This window comes from Microcaecilia unicolor, chromosome 3 (assembly GCF_901765095.1).
Source record: "Microcaecilia unicolor chromosome 3, aMicUni1.1, whole genome shotgun sequence".
Taxonomy (NCBI): domain Eukaryota; kingdom Metazoa; phylum Chordata; class Amphibia; order Gymnophiona; family Siphonopidae; genus Microcaecilia; species Microcaecilia unicolor.
The window spans coordinates 1,694,505-1,720,972 of NC_044033.1; the positions used below are offsets into that span (position 1 = coordinate 1,694,505).

At 45.5% G+C, this 26,468-nt stretch overlaps 1 protein-coding gene across 3 annotated transcripts in view; it reads left to right on the forward strand.

Moving 5' to 3' along the window:
- KLC4 (kinesin light chain 4) overlaps positions 1 to 26,468 on the forward strand; it is a 230,714-nt gene that overhangs the window by 147,476 nt on the left and 56,770 nt on the right. For 2 of the 3 annotated variants that reach the window (XM_030195691.1, XM_030195692.1), the window contains exons 11-13: positions 2,759 to 2,826; positions 5,517 to 5,625; positions 15,061 to 15,222. In XM_030195691.1, the coding sequence (XP_030051551.1) occupies positions 2,759 to 2,826; positions 5,517 to 5,625; positions 15,061 to 15,222 (339 nt within the window). The remainder of the gene's footprint in view (positions 1 to 2,758; positions 2,827 to 5,516; positions 5,626 to 15,060; positions 15,223 to 26,468) is intronic. The other variant, XM_030195693.1, reaches the window with a different exon arrangement.

A 26,468-nucleotide genomic window follows, 5' to 3' on the forward strand; every position in this document is an offset into this window, starting at 1 on the left:
TGATAAAATGTGAAGAATGGTGAAAAAAAAAAAAATTAAAGGAGCGACTGCGAGGGTCAAAAATTTACATCACGCATGGATGCTGTTCAAAAACACCATCCTGGAAGCCCAGGCCAAATATATTCCGCGAATTAAAAAAGGAGGACGGAAGATCAAATGACAGCCGGCTAAAACGACAGCTGGTTAAAAATTGAGGTGAAGGAAGCTATTAGAGCTAAAAGAAAATCCTTCAGAAAATGGAAGAAGGAACCGACTGAAAATAATAAGAAAAAGCATAAGGAATGTCAAGTCAAATGCAAAGCGCTGACAAGGAAGTCTAAGAAGGACTTCGAAAAAAATATTGCGTTGGAGGCAAAAACACATAGTAAACATTTTTTAAGGTATATTAAAAGCAGGAAGCCAGCAAAAGAATCAGTTGGACCGCTAGATGACCGAGGAGTAAAAGGGGCGATCAGGGAAGATAAAGCCGTAGCGGAGAGATTAAATGAATTCTTTGCTTTGGTCTTCACCGAGGAAGATTTGGGTGGAATACCAGTGCCGGAAATAGTATTCGAAGTTGACGAGTCAGAGAAACTTTATGAATTCTCTGTAAACCTGGAGGATGTAATGGGGCAGTTCTACAAACTGAAGAGTAGCAAATCTCCTGGATTGGATGGTATTCATCCCAGAGTACTGGTAGAACTGAAAAGTTAGCTTGTGGAGCTGTTGTTAGTAACATGTAATTTATCCTTAAAATCGAGCGTGGTACCGGAAGATTGGAGGGTGGCCAACGTAACGCCGATTGTTAAAAAAGGTTCCAGAGGAGATCCGGGAAATTATAGACAACTGAGTCTGACATCGGCTCCAGGCAAAATGGTAGAGACTATTATTAAGAACAAAATTACAGAGCATATTCAAAAGCATGGATTAATGAGACAAAGCCAACATGGATTTAGTGAAGGGAAATCTTCCTTCACCAATCTATTACATTTCTTTGAAGGGGTGAACAAACATGTGGATAAAGGTGAGCCGGTTGATATTGTGTATCTGGATTTTCAGAAGGCGTTTGACAAAGAACCTCATGAAAGACTGCAGAGCAAATTGGAGAGTCATGGGATAGGAGATAGTGTTCTATTGTGGATTAAAAACTGGTTAAAAGATAGAAAACAGAGAGTAGGGTTTAATGGTCAATATTCTCAGTGGAGAAGGGTAGTTAGTGGGGTTCCCCAGGGGTCTGTGTTTGGACCGCTGCTTTTTAACATATTTATAAATGGCCTAGAGATGAGAGTAACTAGTGAGGTAATTAAATTTGCTGATGACATAAAGTTATTCAAAGTAATTTAATCGCGGGAGGATTGTGAACATTTTCAAGAGGACCTTACGAGACTGGGAGACTGGGCGTCTAAATGGCAGATGACGTTTAATGTGAGCAAGTACAAAGTGATGCATGTGGGAAAGAGGAACCCAAATTATAGCTACGTCATGCAAGGTTCCACGTTAGGAGTCACAGACCAAGAAAGGGATCTAGGTGTCTTCGTTGATGATATGTTGAAACCTTCTGCTCAGTGTGCTGCTGCGGCTAAGCAAGCGAATAGAATGTTAGGTATTATTAGGAAAGGAAAGGAATGGAAAACAAAAATGAGGATGTTATAATGCCTTTGTATCGCTCCATGGTGCGACCGCACCTCGAATATTGTGTTCAATTCTGGTCGCTGCTTCTCAAAAAAGATATACTGGCATTAGAAAAGGTGCAGAGAAGGGCGACGAAAATGATAAAGGGGATGGGATGACTTCCCCATGAGGAAAGGCTAAAGTGGCTAGGGCTCTTCAGCTTGGAGAAAAGGCGGCTGAGAGGAGATATGATAGAGGTCTATAAAATAATGAGTGGAGTTGAACGGGTAGAAGTGAAGTGTCTGTTTACGCTTTCCAAAAATACTAGGACTATGGGGCATGAGATGAAGCTACAATGCAGTAAATTTAAAACGAATCAGAGAAAGTCTTTTTTCACTCAACGTATAATTAAACACTGGAATTCGTTACCAGAGAATGTGGTAAAGGTGGTTAGCTTAGCGGAGTTTAAAAAAAGGTTTGGACAGCTTCCTAAAGAAAAAGTCTATGGACTAGGGGAAAATCCACTATTTCTGGGGTAAGCAGTATAAAATGTTTTGTACTTTTTTGGGATGTTGCCAGGTATTTGTCACCTGGATTGGCCACTGTTGGAAACAGGATGCTGGGCTTGATGGACCTTTGGTCTTTCCCAGTATGGCAATACTTATGTACTTATGTATGTTATTAACTCTCTACTTTTATTACCATTTTGATTATCGTGTGCGAGTTTTATTTTTGCTTGTTTTTACTTGTGGTTTTAACCTTATTTTATGTCGGGTCATACATACAATTGGTGCAAATAAAGCTTCTTCAATCAACTTTGGTTGGCTAGACTTCTTGGTCCACCCCTACTCTCTGACTTGTATTGCTGCTCCATACATGGAGGTGCCCTTACCCTAACCTGTTAGTTGTTGTTTTGGTGGTCATGAAGGAGCAGAAACAGCTCTAGTTTTCAGAGTAACACTGCTATGAACGTTAACCTTTCTCAGACCATAAATGTACAGACATATGTAATGAATGCTCACGTTAGATAAACTGTTTGAGGCTCTGAGGACCAAGGCTAATGTGACAGATGTACATCTTCATCATGCAATTTAAACATGAGGTACAGAAGCGAAAACCATAGGGTGTTGAACATGGCTGTAAGCTGATTCTTCCCTTTCCGTTTCAGAGCAAACACAGTGACAGCGCCCCCTATGCAGAGTATGGTGGCTGGTACAAAGCCTGTAAAGTGAACAGGTATGGAAGAAAGGGCAGCATGCTTCTTAGAGTAAGACTTGTTGGCAGACAGGTATTAAGAATGTCCTTGAAAGGTAGGATGTAATGCCTTCCCATGTTAATCTATACTTGCCCTTTACATAACACAGTCAGTTATTCACCTTTATACGTTCCCTCACCATCCTCTGTGCACTCCCTTCACTTAGTATCTTTATTCACCCATGTCCATAACTACAGTAACTCATATTCACTCTCCCTCCCATTTAATATATTCATAAAAGACTCACCAACTGAAAATAACCCACAATAGTTCACAAGCCAATATTACACAAATAAAAAATCTAAACAAAATAAAACTATTTGAAAAAAAAAAAACATAAAAAAACCCAACATAGATACAAAACACTGGACCATGCAGGTCTTTATCTGCTGTCTTACAGTATCTTATCCTATGCTACTGATTCAAAATTAAACTCACTTTAAATAGTGACTAACTTTTCCAACACTATCCACATAGTGGAGGAGTGGCCTAGTGGTTAGGGTGGTGGACTCTGGTCCTGGGGAACTGAGTTTGATTCCCACTTCAGGCACAGGCAGCTCTTTGTGACTCTGGGCAAGTCACTTAACCCTCCATTGCCCCAGGTACAAATAAGTATCTGTGTACAATATGTAAGCCGCATTGAGCCTGCCATGAGTGGGAAAGCGCGGTGTACAAATGTAACTAAAATAAAAATCACATGTCTTCTCCAGACCACAGACACATGCTACATGCCTAACCTAAATCTAAAACTGATCAGGAAGCTCAGTTTTTAGGCTTTCAAATATCCTTGATACCTCACCGGCCAATCTTATAAAACAAATATAAACACTGAAAATTCTGCATCTCTAAAACCCCCAGAAGCCTCCTGTCTAGATCCTTGTCACTATTCTGCATCTCCTTCATCAACCAGGGGACTGGATTCTCTTTTCCTGTCCAGTCTGGGCTAAACACCAACTCAGCCTATGTCCCTTACCTGAATGGTCCTCCAATATCCACCTGTTCTATACATTTACAATCTTCAAGTTCTCCAAAACAATTTAGAGCCTTTATAGACCTACATGGTTGATGAACCTCTTTCAAGGAGTTTTTTTGTTGTTGTTGCTGCAACACGCATTCTGGAAAGCATTAGTCAATCCCTTTTTCTCTCTTTCCCACACAGTTGGGCAGGGGTGCAGTCAGTGGCGTTCCTAGGGGGGCTGACACCCGGGGTGGATCGCCGATGCGCCCCGCCCCCTGGGTGCAGCGCCCCCCCCCCCATGCAGCGCGGACCCCCCCCTGGCGAAAGGACACCCCCTCGAAGGAACCCCCTCTCCCGGGTGCATGCCGCTGGGGGGGTGCCGTGCGCGCCTGTCCTCCGTTGTTCCATGCTTCTTCTCTGCCCCGGAACAGGAAGTAACCTGTTCCGGGGCAGAGAAGAAGCATGGAACAACGGAGGACAGGCACGCACGGCACCCCCTCAGCGGCGTGCACCCGGGGTGGACCGCACCTGCCCCCCCCCCCCCCCTAGGAACACCACTGGGTGCAGTACACATCTTGGCTGAAGATCTGCAACACCATAGGAAACATCGTTGTTTTCCCCACCATATCAGGCCATGTGGTTTCATGTGTTTATTTATGACATTTATAGCCCACATTTTCCTGTACAGTTTCGAGTTCAATGTGTCTAACAAGCAGTCATTACAAAAAAATGAAAATACATAAACCCACACATATCAATAAGGAAAGAATCATAAATATATAAAGAATTAAATAATAAAGCATAATGGGGAGAACGGAAGGGGGAGATTAGGCACCAGGATCAACTGACAGAAATGTTTTGAAAAGGAAAGATTTCAAAAACATGAAAAACCAAATAATCATGTTGGGATGTTATTTTTCGGCAAGAAATTCCACCATTTAGTACCGTGATATGAAAAAAAATATAGATTTATAAACTGCTTTCTCACAAGTAGGAAAATGAAGACATACATAACCAGGACCTTGTTGTCTAAACATATTTTCTCTCTGAAGGCAGAAACTAAAGTGGTTAAAACAGATTCAGTACTATAACACGGCCTGAAGCTAGACTGGGACACTTTCAGGAGACGAAAGTTGGCTGTGCCCAAGATCTCCTGCTTTACCTTTGCCTTGAGAACGTTGTTACCTTGAGAACATGACAACGCCATGTTCTCAAGGGTGTGAAAAGGCAACAGTCAGTCAGAAGTGAATACAGTACCATGTGATAACCCTCCTGTAATTGGCATTGGCAAAGTTGCTACTGTGGTCCCCTCTTCCTCTACTTGACTTGCTGCAACCTATCACAACATGGCACCTGGGTTCAGGTCCTGCCAGTAACAATATAAATATCATTTACCCTTGCACCCTTAGCTGGGGAGTCACCCAGGCGTGGCTGATTATATCTTGCTTGTAGATGGAACAAACGAGGTCACTTACCTATAACGGGTTCTCTGTGGATGTCAGCATAAATCAGCCAGACAATCCCTCCCACCACCACTTTTATAGGTGAAGCATTTGCTGCTACATAAGGAGGAGAAGCAGCATATGCCCAGAAGGTCTACTGGGAGAACCCATTCTGGAGTGTCTGATTTATCCTGCTGTTCATGAAGAACCCCCTTACAGGTAAGAAGCCTTGTTTACTCTTTCCCCTCACATTCCTGTACTTTCTCTTAAGCCCTACAGTGAACACTACACTGCGGAATCTGGGCGCTTTATATCGACGTCAGGGGAAACTGGAGGCAGCAGAGACGCTGGAGGAATGTGCCAGGAGGTCCCGGCAACAGGTGAGAAGCGATGGTGGTCTTGTATTTTAGGTGGAACGTTATTGGGGAAAGAGAGGACTGTTTAGGAACGTTCTAGGGGCCTTATTCAGAGTAATGCAACTAAGAAAAGTCTGCTAACACCAGCCCTAGGAAGCAGCACAACAGGAAACTAGGCCCTTGACTTGTAACACAAACGCTCAGCGGCAGAGTGTAGCATGCGTTAAAGAAGCCAGCACTTCACTTCATGAGATTTGATTGAATATTGCAAGAGCTGAATGTACATTCTGGATACTGGTAGATGTCTATAGAGGACTCAGGAAATGTTGGTTTTCAACCAAGCCATAGATAATATGAACAGCTGGAATTCATATACAGTAAAAGCCTTATTATCTGTAGGCATGGCAAATAGTTTCACTTATCCAAATATGCCTGTTAGTTCACAGCCCTCTGCTTCTTAGCCTATCCTGTCCTAGACAGCAGTGTTTTGGAAACGCAAATGGAACGGATGATGGTGGAGTGGGCAGATCAAGCAGAGAAAAACTCTGTTGTTCACCTTGCATTGAGATGCCAGATACTAGAATATTCCTGACAACTAAGTGCTGGATAATGAGGCTTTTACTCCACTCAGACTGGAGGGCCCAGATCCAGGGACAAACTGAAATCCTGTAGCAAAACAAGGGGGGGGGGGGGTAACCCAAGCACAGCCTAGTGAAGGAATATGGACCAGGCCAAGGAGGTCTAGCACCTAGTAGTCAGGAACCAAGGTAGAGGGTCCAGCACTTTGGCTCAGAGTTTGGATCCAGGAACTCCTCTAGGCCAGTTTGCAAAATACCAGATCCTGGAGAAAGAGGTTGGCCGTAATTATGACACTTGTAGCTCTGAATCCAAAGTACATAACAGAGAGACTGGACCATCTGATAGTCAAAGAGATTTAAGCAGACAGGAAAGGCTCCTGCCCACTTAATTCACTTGGGGCCACTTAACTGGGCAATGTCACTGACGATCGGCTCTGACAGGCTACGTCCAAAGTGGGCAGGTCAGGGGCAGAGTTGGGGAGGGGTCAGCAATATTACCCACATAACCGTCAATATGGTCCTTAGCTTGTCTTTGTTTTTCTGTGATTTCTTGTACTTTGTGAAGTGTAACCTCTTTTCTTTTCTGCTACTTCTTTCAGGAACTTAACAGCCTCATCTTGGGGCAGGATAGTGAGGAACTTGCAGTGGTAGATTTTGGGGATGGTGGGAAAGTTGTAAGAGTAGTTTTGGAAGTGGAGGGTAGTTTCTGTAGGAGGATACCTTTTGGGGTGGGGGTAGTTTAGGGGATTGGGAAAGTCAGTTTGAAAGGAGGAATTCCCCTAACTGTTCTGTTCTCTCAAGTCTCTATGCTACAGAAGCTGGAACTCCTGCTCCCATAAAAATGCATTGGGCAATTTTTTTTTTTTTTTTAGGGGGCATTTTGTCTGGAACCCTCGGTCCAGTTTGGTCCATTTTTTAATGGCTCTTTTTTTTTTTTTTTTTACCAGTTTTTCCCACATGCCAAATTTCAACCTATTCTGTAAAAGTTTCAGAGTTATTTTACCTCCAGGCCTGCTCCCATCAGGTTACTTCCTGTTCCGGGGCAGAGGGAGCATGAAACCGAAGAGCCGACAGGCGCGCGGCACCCCCTCCCAGCGGCGTGCACCCGTGAGGGGGTTCTTTCGCCGGGGGGGGGGGGGTGTTGCGCTGTTCCGGGGGGGCGCTGCACCGGCGATCCGCCCCGGGTGTCAGCCCCCCTAGGAACACCACTGGCTCCCATAGAAGTGCTTTGCACCATTTCTTACCCAACTTTGCTCTCTTAACAGCTTAGCTTTTCTAGTTTGAACAAATTCAGTGCAGAAGGCTCTTTTAAAGGCACGCTTGTCCTGCTGAAAGTGTCTTCATCTCCTGCAGTGACTATTTAGTTTTTACTTTGGCTTTCGCTGTCAGGCCTCTTAAGACTTGTTAACTGTAGAGTATCAATATCTTGAGGTATAACAGATAATTTACTCACAGTCAGATGTCCAGAAGTGTTGCACCTGAGAGTTGTGTCAGTGGTTGGAGGTAGAAATCTGAAGGGAGGTAGCAGCCTCGGGCTGCTGCTGCTGCTGTGCTCTGAGCCCCTCGGAGCCTGTCTCTGGGACACCCCCGCTGTATTGCTCCTGCTTCTCCTCCTGCTGCTGCTTCGGCTGCTCTGCACGCGAGGCGTTGTCGGCTGAGCCCTCAACAGCTTTTGTGACCCTCGCTGTGATTTTCATATTTCCACAGCTTTCATTCTCCTGGGGCAGCTCCGCTGGACACGAGCTCCTCTCCCTCTGCTGCTGTCACGGAACCAGAGACTGAGAGACCCTCTATCTCTTGCGTCTCTTTTGGATTTCTACAGCCCAAGTGCATCGCTCTACACTTCTTAGAATTAAATTTTAACTGCCAGAGTTTAAGACCATTCTTTTAATTTTAGTAGATACTTTCTCATGTTTTTACTCTGTTGGAAAGTTTTGTGTAATAGGCAAAAATATAAATCTTTCCTTCTAATCCTTCAGCAGTGTTGCTCACAAATATATTAAATAGAATCGGTCCCAGAACTGATCCCTGAGTCACTCCACTACTCACCTTCCTTCCCAGTGAATAATCTCCATTCACCATTACCCTCTGTCAGTCAACCAGCTTCCAATTCAGTTCACCACTTTGGCTCCTACTTTCAGCCTACCCAGCTTATTCAGTAGCCTCCTGTGAGGAACCATATGAAAGACTTTCCTGAAATCCAAGTAGATTACATATAGTGTGTGTCCTTTATCCAGTTCTCTAGTCACCAGATTCATTTGGCAGGATTTTTCTTTGGCAGGTATCCAGGGTTTTCCTCTGTGAACACAAGTATTTATTCAGGACATCTTCTTTTTCCACATCACTTTCCACAAGCAGCGACTTTCAGTCTTATAGTTCCAATTCTAGCCTTCCTCCTTTCTCCAACATATCTGAAAAAAAGTTGTCGTCTTTATGTGCATCGTTTTTGCTAACTGTATTTCCCTCTTCGCTTCTTTGAGTTTTAACCGGTAATCTTTTCTTTGCTCCTCTTCTTGTGTTCTTCTTCTGTATTTCTTAAACGAAGCCTGTTTTCCTTGATTATTTCAGCCACTTGTTTGAAGAACCATATAGGTTCCTTTTTCTCTTGCTTTCTGACAATAAAGATCTGGTGCCATATTTATAGCTGCTTTCAGCTTGGACCACTGTCCTTTCATGTCTGTGTCTACCCCTGTGGTCAGGTCCTCCCCTATTTTACTAAAGTCGGCATGTTTGAAATCCAGAACTTTTGTTTTGTGTGTTTTCACTCCACTTTAGCTCTTATATCATATGGTGTGATGGTCACTGTTGCCTAGGTGGACTTTCACCATTTATGAGCACCAGATCCAGGGTCACCTTTTCCCTTATGGATTCTGTCGCCATTTGTCTGAGCAGAGCACTCTGGAAGGCATCCATGATCTCTCTGTTTTTTCTGATTCTGCAGATAGGGACCTTCCAATTCACTCCAGACTTCAGTCTAGTTGAAATCTCTCAGCAACAGCAGCACCTCCCCTTTCTTTCCCAGCTTATGGATATCTTCAATCAGATCTTTGTCCAGTTTCTCCATTTGTGCCAGAGGTCTGTAAATGACATCTGTATAGATACAAGTTCCATCTTCTCTTTTCAGGATGACCCATATTGCTTTCTCTTTTCCCCAGGATCCCTACATAAGTACATAAGCACTGCCATACTGGGAAAAGACCACGGGTCCATCAAGCCCAGTATCCCGTCTCTGACAGCGGCCAATCCAGGCTTCAAGAACCCGGCAACCCCCCCCCCCCCCCAAAAAAAAAAAAGAATAATGTTCAATGGACTTTTCCCTCAGGAATCTGTTCAAACCCCCTTTAAATTCCGTAAGGCCAGCAGCTGCTGTCACTACATTCTCCGGCAACGAGTTCCAGAGTCCAACTACACGCTGAGTAAAGAAAACCTTTCTCCTGTTTGTTTTAAATCTACCATATTCTAGCTTCATCTTGTGTCCCCTGGTTCTATTATTGTTTGAAAGTGTAAACAAACGCTTCACATCTGTCCGCTCTAATCCGCTCATTATCTTGTAGACTTCTATCATATCACCCCTCAGCTGCCTTTTCTCCAAGCTGAAGAGCCCTAACCTTCTCAGCCTTGTATGTCAACAGCTTTAGTACCAATACAGCGCCCACCCCTACGGCCCTCCCCATCTTTCCTAAGTAGATTATAGCCCAGTATGGTTATATCCAAATTTATGGGAATCACTGAACCATGTCTCTATGAGAGCAAGAATATCCAAGTCTGTCTCAGACATCAGGGCTTGCAAATTCTGAACCTTGCTACTTACAAACTGCAAGCATTTGTGCTCATTACTTTCCGTTTGTTGCCTATGAATGAGTTGCTTAGAAACGTTTTCTGCCGTCATCTACTATGTTACTATGTTCATCATATGAACATTTTCTTCTCCCCGGCTGTCACGCTTTTGCTGTTGTTGGGGGTGACTTTCTGAATTCCCTTGTCACCCCCACCCCGTAGTTTAAATGCTTAGAGCAGTGGTTCCCAAACCTGGTCCTGAAGGCACCCCAGTGCCAGTCAGGTTTTCAGGATATCTACAATGTCGCTTCTTCCTCTATAACATTAGCAAAATCCACCCTTTCCTATCTGAGCACACCACCCGTACTCTCATCCACTCTCTCGTTACCTCTCGCATTGACTACTGCAACCTACTCCTCACTGGTCTCCCACTTAGCCACCTATCCCCCCTTCAGTCCGTTCAGAACTCTGCTGCACGTCTTATATTCCGCCTGAACCGATACACTCATATCACCCCTCTCCTCAAATCACTTCACTGGCTTCCAATCAGGTACCGCATTCAATTCAAGCTTCTGCTACTAACCTACAAATGTACTCGATCTGCAGCCCCTCCTTACCTCTCTACCCTCATCTCCCCTTATGTTCCTACCCATAACCTCCGCTCTCAAGACAAATCCCTCTTTTCAGTACCCTTCTCCACCACCGCCAACTCCAGGCTCCGCCCTTTCTGCCTCGCCTCACCCCACGCGTGGAACAAACTCCCCGAGCCCATACGCCAGGCCCCCTCCCTGCCCATCTTCAAATCTCTGCTTAAAGCCCACCTCTTCAACGTCGCTTTCGGCAACTAACCTCTACCTCTACACCCAGGAAATTTAGACTGCCCCAACTTGACATTTCGTTCTTTAGATTGTAAGCTCCTTTGAGCAGGGACCGTCCTTCTTGGTTTATTTTGTACAGCGTTGCGTAACCCTGGTAGCGCTCTAGAAATGTTAAGTAGTAGTAGTAATATTCTGTTCTATTCCTGTTTATATATCCTGCCTAAATCAACCTGGAATCAAAGCAGGTTATATCCAGACAGAACAACAACTAATATGGCATCAAGTATGTACTACAAATTTTCAATATATTTGTAGAATAAGTAGGCTTTCAATGCTTTTCTAAATCTAATATAATAATTTGCACCTCCAACGTTCTGAAGCTGACTCCATGGCAGCGAAGCCGTGTAGTGTTCCTGGGGTTCGTAATCGCCATGCCCTCGCGACATCAGAAGGAGAAGGGACCAACCGCAGGCAATCACACTCACTCTCACTGCCCCGCCCTCGGAGGGAAGGGAAGGCTGCATAGCAACCTGCAAACAAACGTTACTCCGTCCCGAACAGCCCTGATCCCCTTCCCCCCTCCAGCCACCAAGCGATTCTCCACGCTCCCCTGCTCCCCCTCCAGCCACCCAGCGATTCAACTCGCTTTCTTGATTACCTCCGTCAAAGCGGCCGCATCATTGAAAGCCCTGCCCGTCTCCAGCCTTTCCTTCGAGTTTGTTCCCTCAGATTCCCGCCTTCTGACATCATTTCCTCTTTCCACGAGATGAATTGCTGGGTGGCTTGAGGGGAGGCAGGGGAGCGTGGAGAATCGCTGGGTGGCTAGAGGGGGGCAGGGGACAAAGGAGAATCGCTGGGTGGCTGGGGAGGGCAGGGGACAGAGGAGAATCGCTGGGTGGCTGCAGGGGGGGCAGGGGAGACAGGAGAATCGCTGGGTAGCTGCAGGGGGGGCAGGGGACAGAGGAGAATCACACACACTCTCTCTCTCACAGACACACTTGCACCCAGTCTCACTCTCTCTCTGTCACACACACACACACACACTCGCACATTCACTCTCTCTCACACAGTCACTCTCTCAAACTTACACAGTCCGTGGAAAACCTTGCTAGCGCCCATTTCATTGTGTCAGAAACGGGCCTTTTTTTACTAGTATCATATAATTAGGAAGTGTCCATATCTGAACTGGAATAGAATTCCAAATCCTGCTAGATTGAAAGCTAAACAAACTTCCATGAATGCATTTATAGCAAACCTGAATTACAGAAGGACTACCCAATCTTATTAATGATCCAAAGCGAGAGACAGAACGAACAGTAGGCAAAGTAATTAACTGAACAAGGGCCTGAGGGCAGCAACCATTAATTATTTTAAAAACCCAACATGCCACCTTAAATTCAATGCGAGCATCTATAGGCAGCCAATGTAAGTCCCTTAGTACTGGGTTCCCATGGTCAACGTTTTTACAACCAAAAATCATTCTCGCAGCTGTATTCTGCCAGAGCTGAAACTTGTTTCCAATCTTGTGACCAGTACCCACATACATTTCTTCTCTCTCTGTCCATTATCTATCTTTCTTTTGCATCCCTAGCCATCCTATCTGGTGTCTTCCCTATCCTCTCTCCATGTTCAGTATCTCTCCTCTGTGTTCAGCATCCCTCTCTTTGTCGCTGTCCCTCCCCTTGTATCACCCCTCTGTGTCCTTCTCTATGCACCCTCCATGTCCAGCATCTCTTCTCTGTCTCCCTGTCCCTCCCCACCATGTCTTCTTTCTCTTCTATTCTATTGGAGTCTTATATACCGCCTGTTTTCCAGTAAAGGATTCATGGGCGGTTTACATATCAAGAGAGACTCTAACAATGAAGAGCAAAATACATCTATGAGAAATTATTCAGTTCAAGCAGTTTACATATCAAGAGGGACTCTAACAATGAGAGCGTAATAACATCCACAAGAAATTATTCAGTTCAAGCCAGTATCAATGATCAGATAAGTCTTTGAGCTCTTCCTAAAAGAGAAATAAGAAAATAGACATCTCAGTTCTGATGGTAACATAGTCCACAATCTTCTTCCATCAAAAGGGGGACAGGGGAAATTATACCTAGTACTCTGGAATGGTCTTCTCTATCTTCTCTTCCTCCTGCAACCCCACCCCTGAAGTCCTCCTCCGTGGTCCGGCATCTGTTCTTTCTCGCTCTCTCCATTCTTGGTCCAAGGGGATTCTCTCTCTCTCTCTCTCTCCATCCCCCCTTTCCCTCTTCTCTCTTCTTCCACCATCATCTCTCTAGCTCTCCTCCCTCTCCCCCCTCACCCAGGTCCAACATCTCTCCAGCTCTTTACCTGCACACACCGGTCATCCAAACGCTGCAGCAGAGACAGCGCTGTAAATTGCCTCTCTGGCTAGCCGAGCCTTTCCTCTGCCACATCCCACCACTTTGTGGGCAGGACAAGGCAGAGGAAAAGCTCTGCCAGCCAGAGAGGCAGCTTACAGTGTTGTCTCTGCCATGATCCACTGCATTGTTTGGAGATCCAGTGGGTGGGTGGGTGGGTGAAGAGCTAGAGAGATGCTGCGCTGCGTACGCCTTGTAGCGCTATAGAAATGCTAAATAGTAGTAGTAGATGCTGGACCCAGGTGTTGGGGGCGAGGGGAGGAGGAGGAGGTGAGTTGGAGAGATGTCGGACCTAGGCACAGGAAGAAGAGAGGAAGGGAAGGTTCAGCTGGGCATTTTATCAGTCTCGCTCAATGGTAGCAATGCCCCTGGGCCTTTATTCCCAATACTGGAGTTGCTGAAACTACATCTGTTTTTTGCCATTTGCGGGACACAGACTATAAGTCTGCCTGGTGTTGGCCTTTGTTCCCAACTACTCTTGCCCAACAATACACCTCAACAGCCAAGTATTGTTTCCATTTAGGCATCCTCTGGTCTGTCTCATGCATTTTTTAATTCCCTCGCTATTTTTGACTCCACCATCTCTACCTGAAGGGCATTCCAGATATCCACTATCTTTTCGGTGAAAAAGTATTTCCTGACGTTACTCCCAAGTCTACTGCCTTGCAACCTCAATTTATGTCCTCTAGTTCTAGTGCTTCCCTGTCTCTGGAAGAGATTGGTTTGTATATTAATACCTTTTCAAGTACTTAAATGTCTGTATCATATCTTCCGCCTCCCCCCCCCACCTCTCCCCCCCCTCTCTCTCTCTCTCTCTTCCTCTAGCGAATATATATTCAGGTCTTCTAGTCTTTTCTCATACGTCTTTGGCGCAAATCCTGTACCATTTTTTCCCCTGCCTTCCTTGAACTACCTCAAGTCTTTATATCCTTGGGAGGGACATGCCAGTTGTCATGCCAATGAAGTTATCTGAATCTGCATGGAGAAGAGGGCTTCCTTAGACCACCACCAGACAAAGATGAAGGCCCAATGATGGATCAACCAAGCCTTCCTTTCTCCCGTCTAGAGCTCGACTGAGGACCTGATGGGCCAATGAACCCCTTCTCTTTAAAAAAAAAAAAAAAACACACAACCAAAAGGCAAGTCGCTGCCTAGATTTTCACCCTCCCACCACTTCCACCTACCAAAGACCAAGCACCCAATAGCCAGCTAGACTCCTGTAGGAGGGAGATTTGGGATAAGGGTTTGGGGAGGGGAGGTTCCAGGATCTAAGAAGGCAGACAATGGAAGAATGGGAAGATTTTCTATTCCCCTCTCTCACACCTCCACCTCAGTTGATCTACTTATCAGGCCTTCCTGATACAAATATCTCCTCCTCCACCCCACCCCCCCCCCACCCCCCACAATGATGATCTTCTCATCTGGCAGCCTCTCACCTCCTTCCTCCATTTCCCTTTCATCATTCCCTAGTAATCTTTTTCTCCCTTCACCTGACGAGATCCTCCAATTACCTTGCGTTGCCGCTGGCTTCAGAAGAGCAGCCGTTTGTGTATTCCTCAGCACCACGTGACTGTCAGTACATGCCACAGGGTGCTTGAGCTCTCACGTTGTTCTCATGAGACACGGGAGTTAGAGCACCGTAAAGCCAACGCCCTCGGAGCCACATGGTACCAGGAAGTAATTGCTAAAGATGCAGGTCTTAGGCAAGGGCCTTGATGTTCCTGCTTTTCTCTTTGTCTTATGAACCTCCCTCCCCCCCTTCCTCTAATAAAATTTAGCACGTGGCCTTTTAGAAGGATTGTGTATTCTGGGAATCAGTCAGTAGGTGGCCTTTAGGAAGGAAATGACAGTGTGGGATAGAGGCTGCACAGTCACTCATGCATTTTGCACTTTCAGGGAACCGATCCTATTAACCAGACAAAGGTGGTTGAAATTCTGAAGGATGGAGAAGCAGTGGAGCAGAGAAAAGGCCGTGAAAGCTTTGCAGGATCTGTAAAGTATGAAAGTGGCACAGATGGAGGTGAAGAAGTGAGTATGGGAAGCGTCGAATGGAGTGGGGTAAGTACAAGTCCACTATCAAGAAAGCTTTCACAGCACCGACACAGAATGAAGGGGTATCAGCATTTCAAACTTTGGGAAGCCAGGGGTGCTGCCCTGCTTCCTATGTAACCACCTCTTTCCAGTCAAATACAGTCCCAGACGTTAGTTCTGATGTCTCTCCTAGCAGTTTGCATGCAGGGTTTGTCATGCTGTATAGCCCTATTCTGTTCCTGTACTGGTCTATCACCTTTATTAACAATTATGATTGTACTGTTTTATCAGTAAGGTACATATCTCCCAAAATGCTCACCATATGATCCTTTTGCATGTCCCGGGTCATGTAGCTAATTGCATGCCGTTGGTCATTTGACTCCTCTAGGCATCGTCTACTTATTTAATTCAGCCTCGTACCTTTTGTGGGTTCTGTTGCATGTACATTTTATTATATCGATCGCTTGTTTTAGAAGTGAGAACCTTGCTGTTTCAGATCTGTGCTTTGGATTGAAACCCCTACTAAACCTTGCAAAGGACTCTCTGTGTGCTGGAATGACCCAGTATCCTTCCTGAACAGCAGAGACTGAACCCTGGTGACTAATGTCAGTAGGCCCTGGACAGGGTTTCATTGTTGAAAAGTCGTAACTGGGATCCTGGTGATTGCTGCAGGATATGCAAAGGCTGTCCGTTTGCCTGTCCTAGGTTTACTGCTTCCCTCTGTGCTTATCCAAGGATTTTTCTGAGTTTCTAGGTTTCGGCTCCATTGTCACCCTAATCAGGCAAATTGTGGGAAGAAATGTTTTGCATTCTCTGTACTCTGCTATAGTGAAAATACTGAGCAGCTCCTGAAGCAGCAAGGCCTCTCCTCGTTCCTAGCTTTGCTGAAGCCCTTCCTCAGTTATGTTGCTGTACGACGATGTTTGACTTGTGACCCCTTTTGCTGCATGTTTTCTGCTGTAATTCAACCTCAGATACTACAGTAAGCTGCTATTAACAAGTGTAAGGAGTGCGTGTGTAGCGTTATTAACACCCTGCACGGGGGAAAGTCTGGTGTCATGTTTGTGAGTCCTAATTCTAAGGGCTGTAGCTACTAACATGGGCTAAAGTTAAGACGTCTTATTTTACTGTTAATCCCAGTTAGTAGTAACTACATCTTGTTGCATAAAATGGGAGCTGTGCTAAAATATTTATTTACCGCCTTGTTAACAATAGCACATGCTAGAAACTACACCCGTGAATGTTATTGTCTGGGTGTGAATGGGAAAGATGGAAAGGTTACGTGTGATTGTGGTGTTTGCAGAAAGATGCAGGTGATGAGAGAAATTTATGAACTCTTTCTATTAAACTATTACTACCTTAGTCTCTCATTCTCAGACAGTCCTAGTGATGACTCCTCAATCCATCTCCTCCTTTTCTTTGGATACAAAAGAAAGCAGTACTCTGCAGGGTAGAAACACAGATGTAAATAGAGGCGATGGGAAGTTACATTACATTACTCTTTAACACCAACAAGTTCTAAGCAGGTTACATATATCAAAAACCAGAACATACTCCTGGGATATCAGATTAAACTCGGGATAACAAAATTAAGAAACACATTTTCTGAACAAAATGTTTCTATTCTTCCTAAATGAGAGGTATGATTGGGAAAATAAAAATTTCCCAGCAATATCCCTCCATTAACGAGCTGCTTGGACAGCAAGGGATCAATCAAAAATCTTTTTTTCCCTTCAATTGATGGAAAAGTAAAGAAACCATCGATATCGTATCTCCTAGCTCTTTGAGATGTTACAGAACAGAAATGAATAAGCAAATAAGCAGGAATCTGACCATGCAATGTTTTTAAAAAATACATGCTAATTTCAAGTTGATTCTAGTCTCCATGGGCAAACAATGAATCTTGTAATAATAAAGGGGAACACTGTCAAACTTAGACCATATATCAGTCTGACTGCCGTGTTTTGCACCATTTGAAGTATTCTAAATGAATGCTTTGTACAACCCAAATAGATCACATTACAATAATCCAATAATGAAAGTATTAACAGATGCTCTCTTTCTCTGTGATGAGTCAATAGTGATGAGAACAGGGAGATTCTTAAATAGAACGACAGCAGTTATAGGACATTACAGCAGTGAGTAACGCTATTGACTCTGACAGCAGTGAGTAAGCTGTTGACTCAGGCAGAGGGAGAGACTTCGACAGCAGTGAGTAACACTATTGACAGGCAGAGAGAGAGAGAGACTTCGACAGCAGTGAGTAACACTATTGACTCAGGCAGAGAGAGAGAGAGACTTCGACAGCAGTGAGTAACACTATTGACTCAGGCAGAGAGAGAGAGACTTCGACAGCAGTGAGTAACGCTATTGACTCTGACAGCAGTGAGTACGCTGTTGACTCAGGCAGAGGGAGAGACTTCAACAGCAGTGAGTAACACTATTGACTCAGGCAGAGAGAGAGAGAGAGACTTCGACAGCAGTGAGTAACACTATTGACTCAGGCAGAGGGAGAGAGACTTCGACAGCAGTGAGTAACGCTATTGACTCAGGCAGAGGGAGAGAGACTTCGACAGCAGTGAGTAACGCTATTGACTCAGGCAGAGGGAGAGAGACTTTGACAGCAGTGAGTAACGCTATTGACTCAGGCAGAGAGAGAGAGACTTCGACAGCAGTGAGTAACGCTATTGACTCAGGCAGAGAGAGAGAGACTTCGACAGCAGTGAGTAACACTATTGACTCAGGCAGAGAGAGAGAGAGACTCTACAGCAGTGAGTACGCTATTGACAGGCAGAGAGAGAGAGAGAGAGAGACTCTACAGCAGTGAGTAACGCTATTGACTCAGGCAGAGAGAGAGAGACTTCGACAGCCGTGAGTAACACTATTGACTCAGGCAGAGAGAGAGAGACTTCGACAGCAGTGAGTAACGCTATTGACTCAGGCAGAGGGAGAGAGACTTCGACAACAGTGAGTAATGCTATTGACTCAGGCAGAGAGAGAGAGACTTCGACAGCAGTGAGTAACGCTATTGACTCAGGCAGAAAGGGAGAGACTTTGACAGCAGTGAGTAACACTATTGACTCAGGCAGAGGGAGAGAGACTTTGACAGCAGTGAGTAACGCTATTGACTCAGCAGAGGGAGAGACTTTGACAGCAGTGAGTAACGCTATTGACTCAGGCAGAGGGAGAGAGACTTTGACAGCAGTGAGTAACGCTATTGACTCAGGCAGAGGGAGAGACTTCGACAGCAGTGAGTACCGCTATTGACTCAGGCAGAGAGAGAGAGACTTTGACAGCAGTGAGTAACGCTATTGACTCAGGCAGAGGGAGAGAGACTTTGACAGCAGTGAGTAACGCTATTGACTCAGGCAGAGGGAGAGACTTCGACAGCAAGTGAGTACGCTATTGACTCTGACAGCAGTGAGTACGCTATTGACTCAGGCAGAGAGGGAGAGACTTTGACAGCAGTGAGTAACACTATTGACTCAGGCAGAGGGAGAGACTTCGACAGCAAGTGAGTACGCTATTGACTCTGACAGCAGTGAGTACGCTATTGACTCAGGCAGAGAGGGAGAGACTTTGACAGCAGTGAGTAACGCTATTGACTCAGGCAGGGGGAGAAACTCGAAAATAACGTGTAGCACTACGAGTTGGGCAGAGGGAGGCCTTGCAGCAGAAATGGGAAAAGCCAGCATACATCCATGTATATTATTCTGTATGTAGTCATTCAAGTTTCTTTATTGCATGATATACAACTAAAGGGTAAATACCATCAAAGTGGTTTACAAAAATTACAAATAGGAGTGTTTTTATGTGAAATGAAGTACAATATTCAAAGGCAAAATAAAGGGCTAGAGATGAGGGTAAACGGAGAAGCATGTTATTGGTGGTGTTGGGGACTGTACTATTTGGAAGGAAGATATGAATTGCATCATTGATATATATTTTTTTGGGTACTGCTCTGTGTTTCATCAGTACGACCTTGGAAGTATAGAAGATGCTTCTTGTATTAAGATATAAAACTTTCTGTTCTCTGATATCAGTAGCTAGATGGGCCATGCGAATCTCTGCTGTCCTGCGGGAGGAGCTTTCTAAGCTTGACATTGTCACTCTGCCAAAATCCTTGTGTGATTTCTCAAATTCTTGAATGGAGCTTCCTAGTTCACCTTGTAGAGCATCTGTTTCAGAAGCACAGGCAAGGAAGAAGTACGTCTTAGGCATTTGAAGCAGAACTTAGTGGATATAAGAAAGTCAGGGTTCAAATTCTGCCTCACCACGAATGTTCCCTGCAGCCCCTCTGCACTTTCACTACGTGCATCAACATTAAATAACGCAAGTCCTGTTCTTCTCACTGGGGTCTGTTTCCTAACAATGCATTTAACGTGTGTTAGTAAATTAGTTCTTTAATAAATGAGCCCTAGTAAGAATAACCGGGCCAGTGTTAATAATGTGGGTTAGGCTGCGTTAATGCATGCGAGTAAATCTATCCTTAACTCTGTATCTGAGGTAACAGCGATTAAAATGACTTGCTCCAGTGTTTCAAGGAGCGTCAGTGGGGTTTGAACCCTGACTTCTCCGGTGCTCAGCTTGTTGCTGTAGCCAATGGAATAATCCTCCAAGGTATTGCAGCAACACGGTACATGATGGCAGATTAAAGACTTGCACTGTCCATCCAGTCTGCCCAACAAGGAAGCCACAGCTGCACCTGCCTTTCTCTGCAGGTTATAGTAATTCATGATTAAAGCAATTTGCCATCATGCCAACCACTTATAGGCAGTCTTGAAACAATATATGCTTAAAAACATAGTAACATAGTAGATGACGGCAGAAAAAGACCTGCACGGTCCATCTAGTCTGCCCAACAAGATAAACTCATATGTGCTACTTTTTGTGTTTACCTTACCTTGATTTGTACCTGTCCTCTTCAGGGCACAGACCATATAAGTCTGCCCACCACTATCCCCGCCTTCCAACCACCAGCCCCACCTCCCAACCACCGGCTCTGGCACAGACCGTATAAGTCTGCCCAGCACTATCCCCGCCTCCCAACCACCAGCCCCTCCTCCCAACCACTGGCTCTGGCACAGACCGTATAAGTCTGCCCAGCACTATCCCTGCCTCCTAACCACAAGCCCCACCTCCCAACCACCGACTCTGGCACAGACCGTATAAGTCTGCCCAGCACTATCCCCGCCTCCCAACCACCAGCCCCGGCACAGACCGTATAAGTCTGCCCAGCAATATCCCCACCTCCCAACCACCAGCCCCGCCTCCCAACCACCGGCTCTGGCACAGACCATACAAGTCTGCCCAGCACTATCCCCGCCTCCCAACCACCAGCCCCGCCTCCTGCCACCGGCTCTGGCACAGACCATATAAGTCTGCCCAGCATTTTCCCCGCCTCCCAACCACCAGCCCCGACACAGACCGTATAAGTCTGCCCAGCACTATCCCCGCCTTCCAACCACCAGCCCCGCCTCCTGCCACCGGCTCTGGCACAGACCATATAAGTCTGCCCAGCATTTTCCCCGCCTCCCAACCACCAACCCCGACACAGACCGTATAAGTCTGCCCAGCACTATCCCCGCCTTCCAACCACCAGCCCCGCCTCCCACCACTGGCTCTGCCACCCAATCTCGGCTAAGCTCCTGAGGATCCATTCCTTCTGAACAGGATTCCTTTATGTTTATTCCACGCATGTTTGAATTCCGTTACCGTTTTCATTTCCACCACCTCCCGCAGGAGAGCATTCCAAGCATCCACCACTCTCTCCGTGAAGAAATACTTCCTGACATTTTTCTTGAGTCTGCCCCCCTTCAATCTCATTTCATGTCCTCTCGTTCTACCGCCTTCCCATCTCCGGAAAAGGTTTGTTTGCGGATTAATACCTTTCAAATATTTGAACGTCTGTATCATATCACCTCTGTTTCTCCTTTCCTCCAGGGTATACATGTTCAGGTCAACAAGTCTCTCCTAATACGTCTTGTAACGCAAATCCCATACCATTCTCGTAGCTTTTCTTTGCACCGCTTCCATTTTTTTTAACATCCTTCGCAAGATACGGCCTCCAAAACTGAACACAATAATCCAGGTGGGGCATCACCAACGTCTTATACAGGGGTATTAAAACCTCTTTTCTTCTGCTGGCCACACCTCTCTCTATACAGCCTAGCAATCTTCTAGCTACGGCCACTGCCTTGTCACACTGTTTCATCGCCTTCAGGTCCTCAGATACTATCACCCTAAGATCCCTCTCCCCGTCCGTACCTATCAGACTCTCCCCGCCTAACACATACGTCTCCCTTGGATTTCTACTCCCTAAATGCATCACTTTGCATTTCTTCGCATTGAATTTTAATTGCCAAACGTTAGACCATTCTTCTAGCTTCCACAGATCTTTTTTCATGTTTTCCACTCCCTCCGGGGTGTCTACTCTGTTGCAAATCTTGGTGTCATCCGCAAAAAGGCAAACTTTACCTTGTAACCCTTCGGCAATGTCACTCACAAATATATTGAATAGAATGGGCCCCAGCACCGATCCCTGAGGCACTCCACTACTCACCTTTCCCGCCTCTGAGCGAACTCCATTTATCACCACCCTCTGGCATCTGTCCGTTAACCAGTTCCTAATCCAGTTCACCACGTCGGGTCCTATCTTTAGCCTGTCTAGTTTATTCAACAGCCTCCTGTGGGGAACCGTGTCAAAAGCTTTGCTGAAATCTAAGTAGATTACGTCCATAGCACGTCCTTGATTTAATTCTCCAGTCACCCAGTCAAAGAATTCAATGAGATTCGTTTGGCACGATTTCCCTTTGGTGAAACCATGTTGTCTCGGATCTTGCAACTTATTTGCTTCTAGGAAATTCACTATCTTTTCCTTCAGCATCGCTTCCATTACTTTTCCAATAATCGAAGTGAGGCTTACTGGCCTGTAGTTTCAGCATTAAGATGTCTTCCCCCTCCCTCTTGAGAAGCACAGCACCCTCACTCATGATGTACAAGGCACAGACTTGATCTTATTCTGTCTTCTGCTGTTTGTGGGACACAGACTACAGAAGTCCATCCGACATTGGCCTTACTTTATAAGAACCATCCACCTGAAAGCAGTAATTTTTGCACTGTTTATTGCTGCAGCTTCATATGCATTCTGTTCCTTGCAACTGCAGGAGGGCTGTTCTGCACCTTAGGTCCAGTTCTCACCAGCCTGTGTTTTAGGACCATTCAGTACTGCCATTTCATTTATATCCCGCCTGAAAACAAGCTAGATTATAATTGAAGCATACATAATCAAAACCATATGTTTACTGAGTCACCGTGCCCTGAGGTGTACACTAGTTGTGCCACCCTATCACCAGGGAATGATTGTCGTGTCCGGCTTCAGCACCTCCGAGATGAGGCTTTGGTATTCATGGCCTTTGAGCATTATCATGACACTTGTATAATACAAGGGTGTGGGGTAATTACCCTAAGGAGCAGTTAGCACACAAGGAATACCTAGGGGTGTGTTAATAAAAGTATGATTCCCTGCAGGTTTGGAATAACGTCTGGTCTACTGAAGGATCTTGCACAGATGGAAAATAAATCTGTTTTATTGTAGACAAATAAGAACATAAGAGTAGCCATACTGGGTCAGACCAATGGTCCATCTAGCCCAGTATGCTGTTTTCCAAACAGTGGCCAAGCCAGGTCACAAGTTCCTGGCAGAAACCCAAATTGTGGCAACACTCCATATTACAAATCCCAGGGCAAGCAGTTGCTTCCTATGTCTGTCTCAATAGCAGACTATGAAATATTCCTCCAGGAATTTGTCCAAACCTTTTTTAAACCCAGATATGCTAACCACTGTTACCACATCTTCAGGCAAAGAGTTCTAGAGCTTAACTATTCATTGAGTGAAAAAATATTTCCTCCTACTTGTTTTAAAAGTATTTCTGTGTCACTTTGAGTGTTTCCTACTCTTTGTACTTTTGGAACAAGTAAAAAAATCGATTTACTTCTACTCGTTCTACAAAGGATTTTGTAGACCTCAGTCATATCTTCCCTCATCCGTCTCTTTTCCAAGCTGAAGAGCCCTAATCTCTTTAGCCTTTCCTTATATGAGAGGAGTTCAAGCCCCCTTTATCATTTTGGTTACTCTTCTTTGAACCTTTTCTAATTCCGCTATATCTTTTTAGAGATACGGCGACCAGAACTGAACGCAATACTCAAGGTGTGGATGCACCATGGAGTAATACAAAAGCATTATAGTGTTTTCGGTCTTATTCACCATCCCTTTCCTAATGATTCCTAGCATGCTTTTTTGGCTGCTGCCGCACAGTGAGCAGAAGATGTCAGCATATTATCTACAATGCCACCTAGATCTTTTTCTTGAGCACTGACCCCCAAGGTGGACCCTAACATCAGGTAACTATGAATCAGATTATTATTTCCAATGTACATCACCTTGCGTTTGTCCACATTAAATTTCATCTGCCATTTGGGTGCCCAGTCTTCTAATTTCCTAAAAGTCTTCCTGCAATATTTCACAGTCCACACGTGTTTTAACAACCTTGAATAATTTTGTATCATCTGCACATTTGATCACCTCGCTTCTCGTTCCGATTTCCATATTATTTATAAATATGTTAAATAGTACTGGTTCTAGTACAGATCCCTGCGGCATTCCACTGTTCACCCTCCTTCATTGAGAGAAATCACCATTTAACCCTACCCTCTGTTTTCTGTTCAATAACCAATTCCTAATCCACACCAGAACCTTGCCTCCTATCCCATGACTGTTTAATTTTCTCAGGAGTCTCTCATGAGGAACTTTATCAAAAGCTTTCTGAAAATGTAGATACACTACATCAACTGGCTCACCTTTATCCACATGTTTATTCATGCCTTCAAAGAAATGAAGCAAATTGGTGAGGTAAGACTTACCTCGGCTGAACCTGTGCCGACTCTCTCCCATTAAACCATGTTTGTGCTTATGTTGCTTTTTATTTTCTTCATTTGGGTCCTTTTTCCATTCTTTGAAGGACAATCTTTTCGCTGTAATGGCCTCTTCCATATCATCATGCTGATCAATCCATAGACTGGTGGGTTGTGTCCATCTACCAGCAGGTGGAGATAGAGAGCAATCCTTTTGCCTCCCTATATGTGGTCATGTGCTGCCGGAAACTCCTCAGTATGTTCTCTATCTCAGCAGGTGGTGGTCACACACAGCAGCAGCTCTGGCTAGGTCTCCAAGCCTAATTTTTAGGTTTTGTTGAGTACCTGGGGTTGAGGGCTCTTCTTGAGCAAGTGCAAACCTGGTGGTGCCAGGTCCCTCCTTTTCTCCCCCCTCCCTCTGGCTCCGTTAAAAAACAACAACAACAATTTTGGACGTCCTTAAGGGCGTTTATTTCAACGTTTATTTCAACGTTTATTGCAGCTACTCACTGGGACACCAGTTCGTTACAGCTTGGAGCGAGAAGCAGGTAATTTTTACCTTTTTATAGCGGGCAGGGGGTTCCCCGATCGATCTCCACGTGGCCTATGGCGTCGGAGGGCGAGGGCGCGAAGAATCGCTCCCCGGACCGCGTGTGCGGCGGGGATGCGGAGGTCTTAAAGTCTGATTCGCCCTTGTTGGGTGTCAGTTCGGAGGCCGGTCAGTGTCCCGGGTCTTCCTCCGGTGCGGCGGTTTTTCCCGCCATAAACGGCCATCCCCCGCTGCTCGCCTCCGCCATCTTGGCCGGCCACTCTGCTCGGACGGCTTCTTCTTGGGCCGCCCTTGAGCTGGGAGACGTTAATGCCATGGCCGCCCTTGATTTGGGCGACGGCAAAAAAGCGGCAATCTTTTCGCTGTAATGGCCTCTTTTACTTCACCTTTTAACCATGCTGGCTGACGTTTTCTCTTCTTTCCACTTTTGCATACATGTGGAATGCATCTGCCTGAACAGGCTTCCAAGTGGTATTTTGAATAACGTCCATGTCTGATTTAGTGTCCTAACCTTTGCAGCCAATCCTTTTAGTTTCTTTTTAATAATTTTCCTCATTTTATTTTAGTCGCCCTTTTGAAAGTTAAATGCAGCTACAGTAGCTTTCCTTTGTGGGTTCATCCCAGATAGTAGCTCAAACTTGATTAGCAAAATATAAAGCCAGCATACAAAAAGAATTTCTGTTTTGTAACAAATCACAGCAGCGCTGTACAATTTAACAAAGAAGGACAGTCCCTGCTCAAAGGAGCTTACAATCTAAAGGACAAAAAGTGCAGTCAATCAAATTGGGTCAGACTAGATTTCCTGAATGGAGGTATAATGGTTAGGTGCCGAAGGCAACATTGAAGAGGTGGGCTTTGAGCAAGGATTTGAAGATGGGCAGGGAGGGGGCTTGGCGAATGGGCTCAGGGAGTTTATTCCAAGCATAGGGTGAGGCGAGGCAGAAAGGGCAGAGCCTGGAGTTGGCTGTGGTGGAGAAGGGTACTGAGAGGAGGGATTTGTCCTGTGAGCAGAGGTTACGGGTAGGAACGTAAGGGGAGATGAGGGTAGAGAGGTAAGGAGGGGCTGCAGATCGAGTGCATTTGTAGGTTAGTAGGAGAAGCTTAAACTGTATGCGGTACCTGATCGGGAGCCAGTGAAGAGACTTGAGGAGAGGGGTGATATGAGCATATCGGTCAAGGTGGAAGATAAGACGTGCTGTAGAGTTCTGAACGGATTGAAGGGGGGATAGATGGTTAAGTGGGAGTCTGGTGAGGAGTAGGTTGCAGTAGTCAATGCGAGAGGTAATGAGAGAGTGGATGAGAGTTCGGGTGGTGTGCTCAGAGAGGAAGGGGTGAATTTTGCTGATGTGATAGAGGAAGAAGCGACAGGTCTTGGCTGTGTGCTGGATATACGCAGAGAAGGAGAGGGAGGAGTCGAAGATGACCCCGAGGTTGCGGGCAGATGAGACGGGAGGATGAGGGTGTTGTCAACTGAAATAGAGAGTGGGGGGAGAGGAGAAGTGGGTTTGGGTGGAAAGACAATGAGCTCAGTCTTGGCCATGTTCAGTTTCAGGTAGCGGTTGGACATCCAGGCAGCAATGTTGGATAAGCAAGCTGATACTTTGGCCTGGGTTTCGCAGTGATGTCTGGTGTGGAGAGATACATCTGGGTGTCGTCAGCATAGAGATGATATTGGAAGCCATGAGATGAGATCAGCGAGCCCAGGGAAGAGGTGTAGATTGAGAAAAGATGGGGTTCGAGGACAGATCCCTGAGGAACTCCAACAGAGAGCGGGATGGGGCTAGAGGAAGATCCATGGGAATGTACTCTG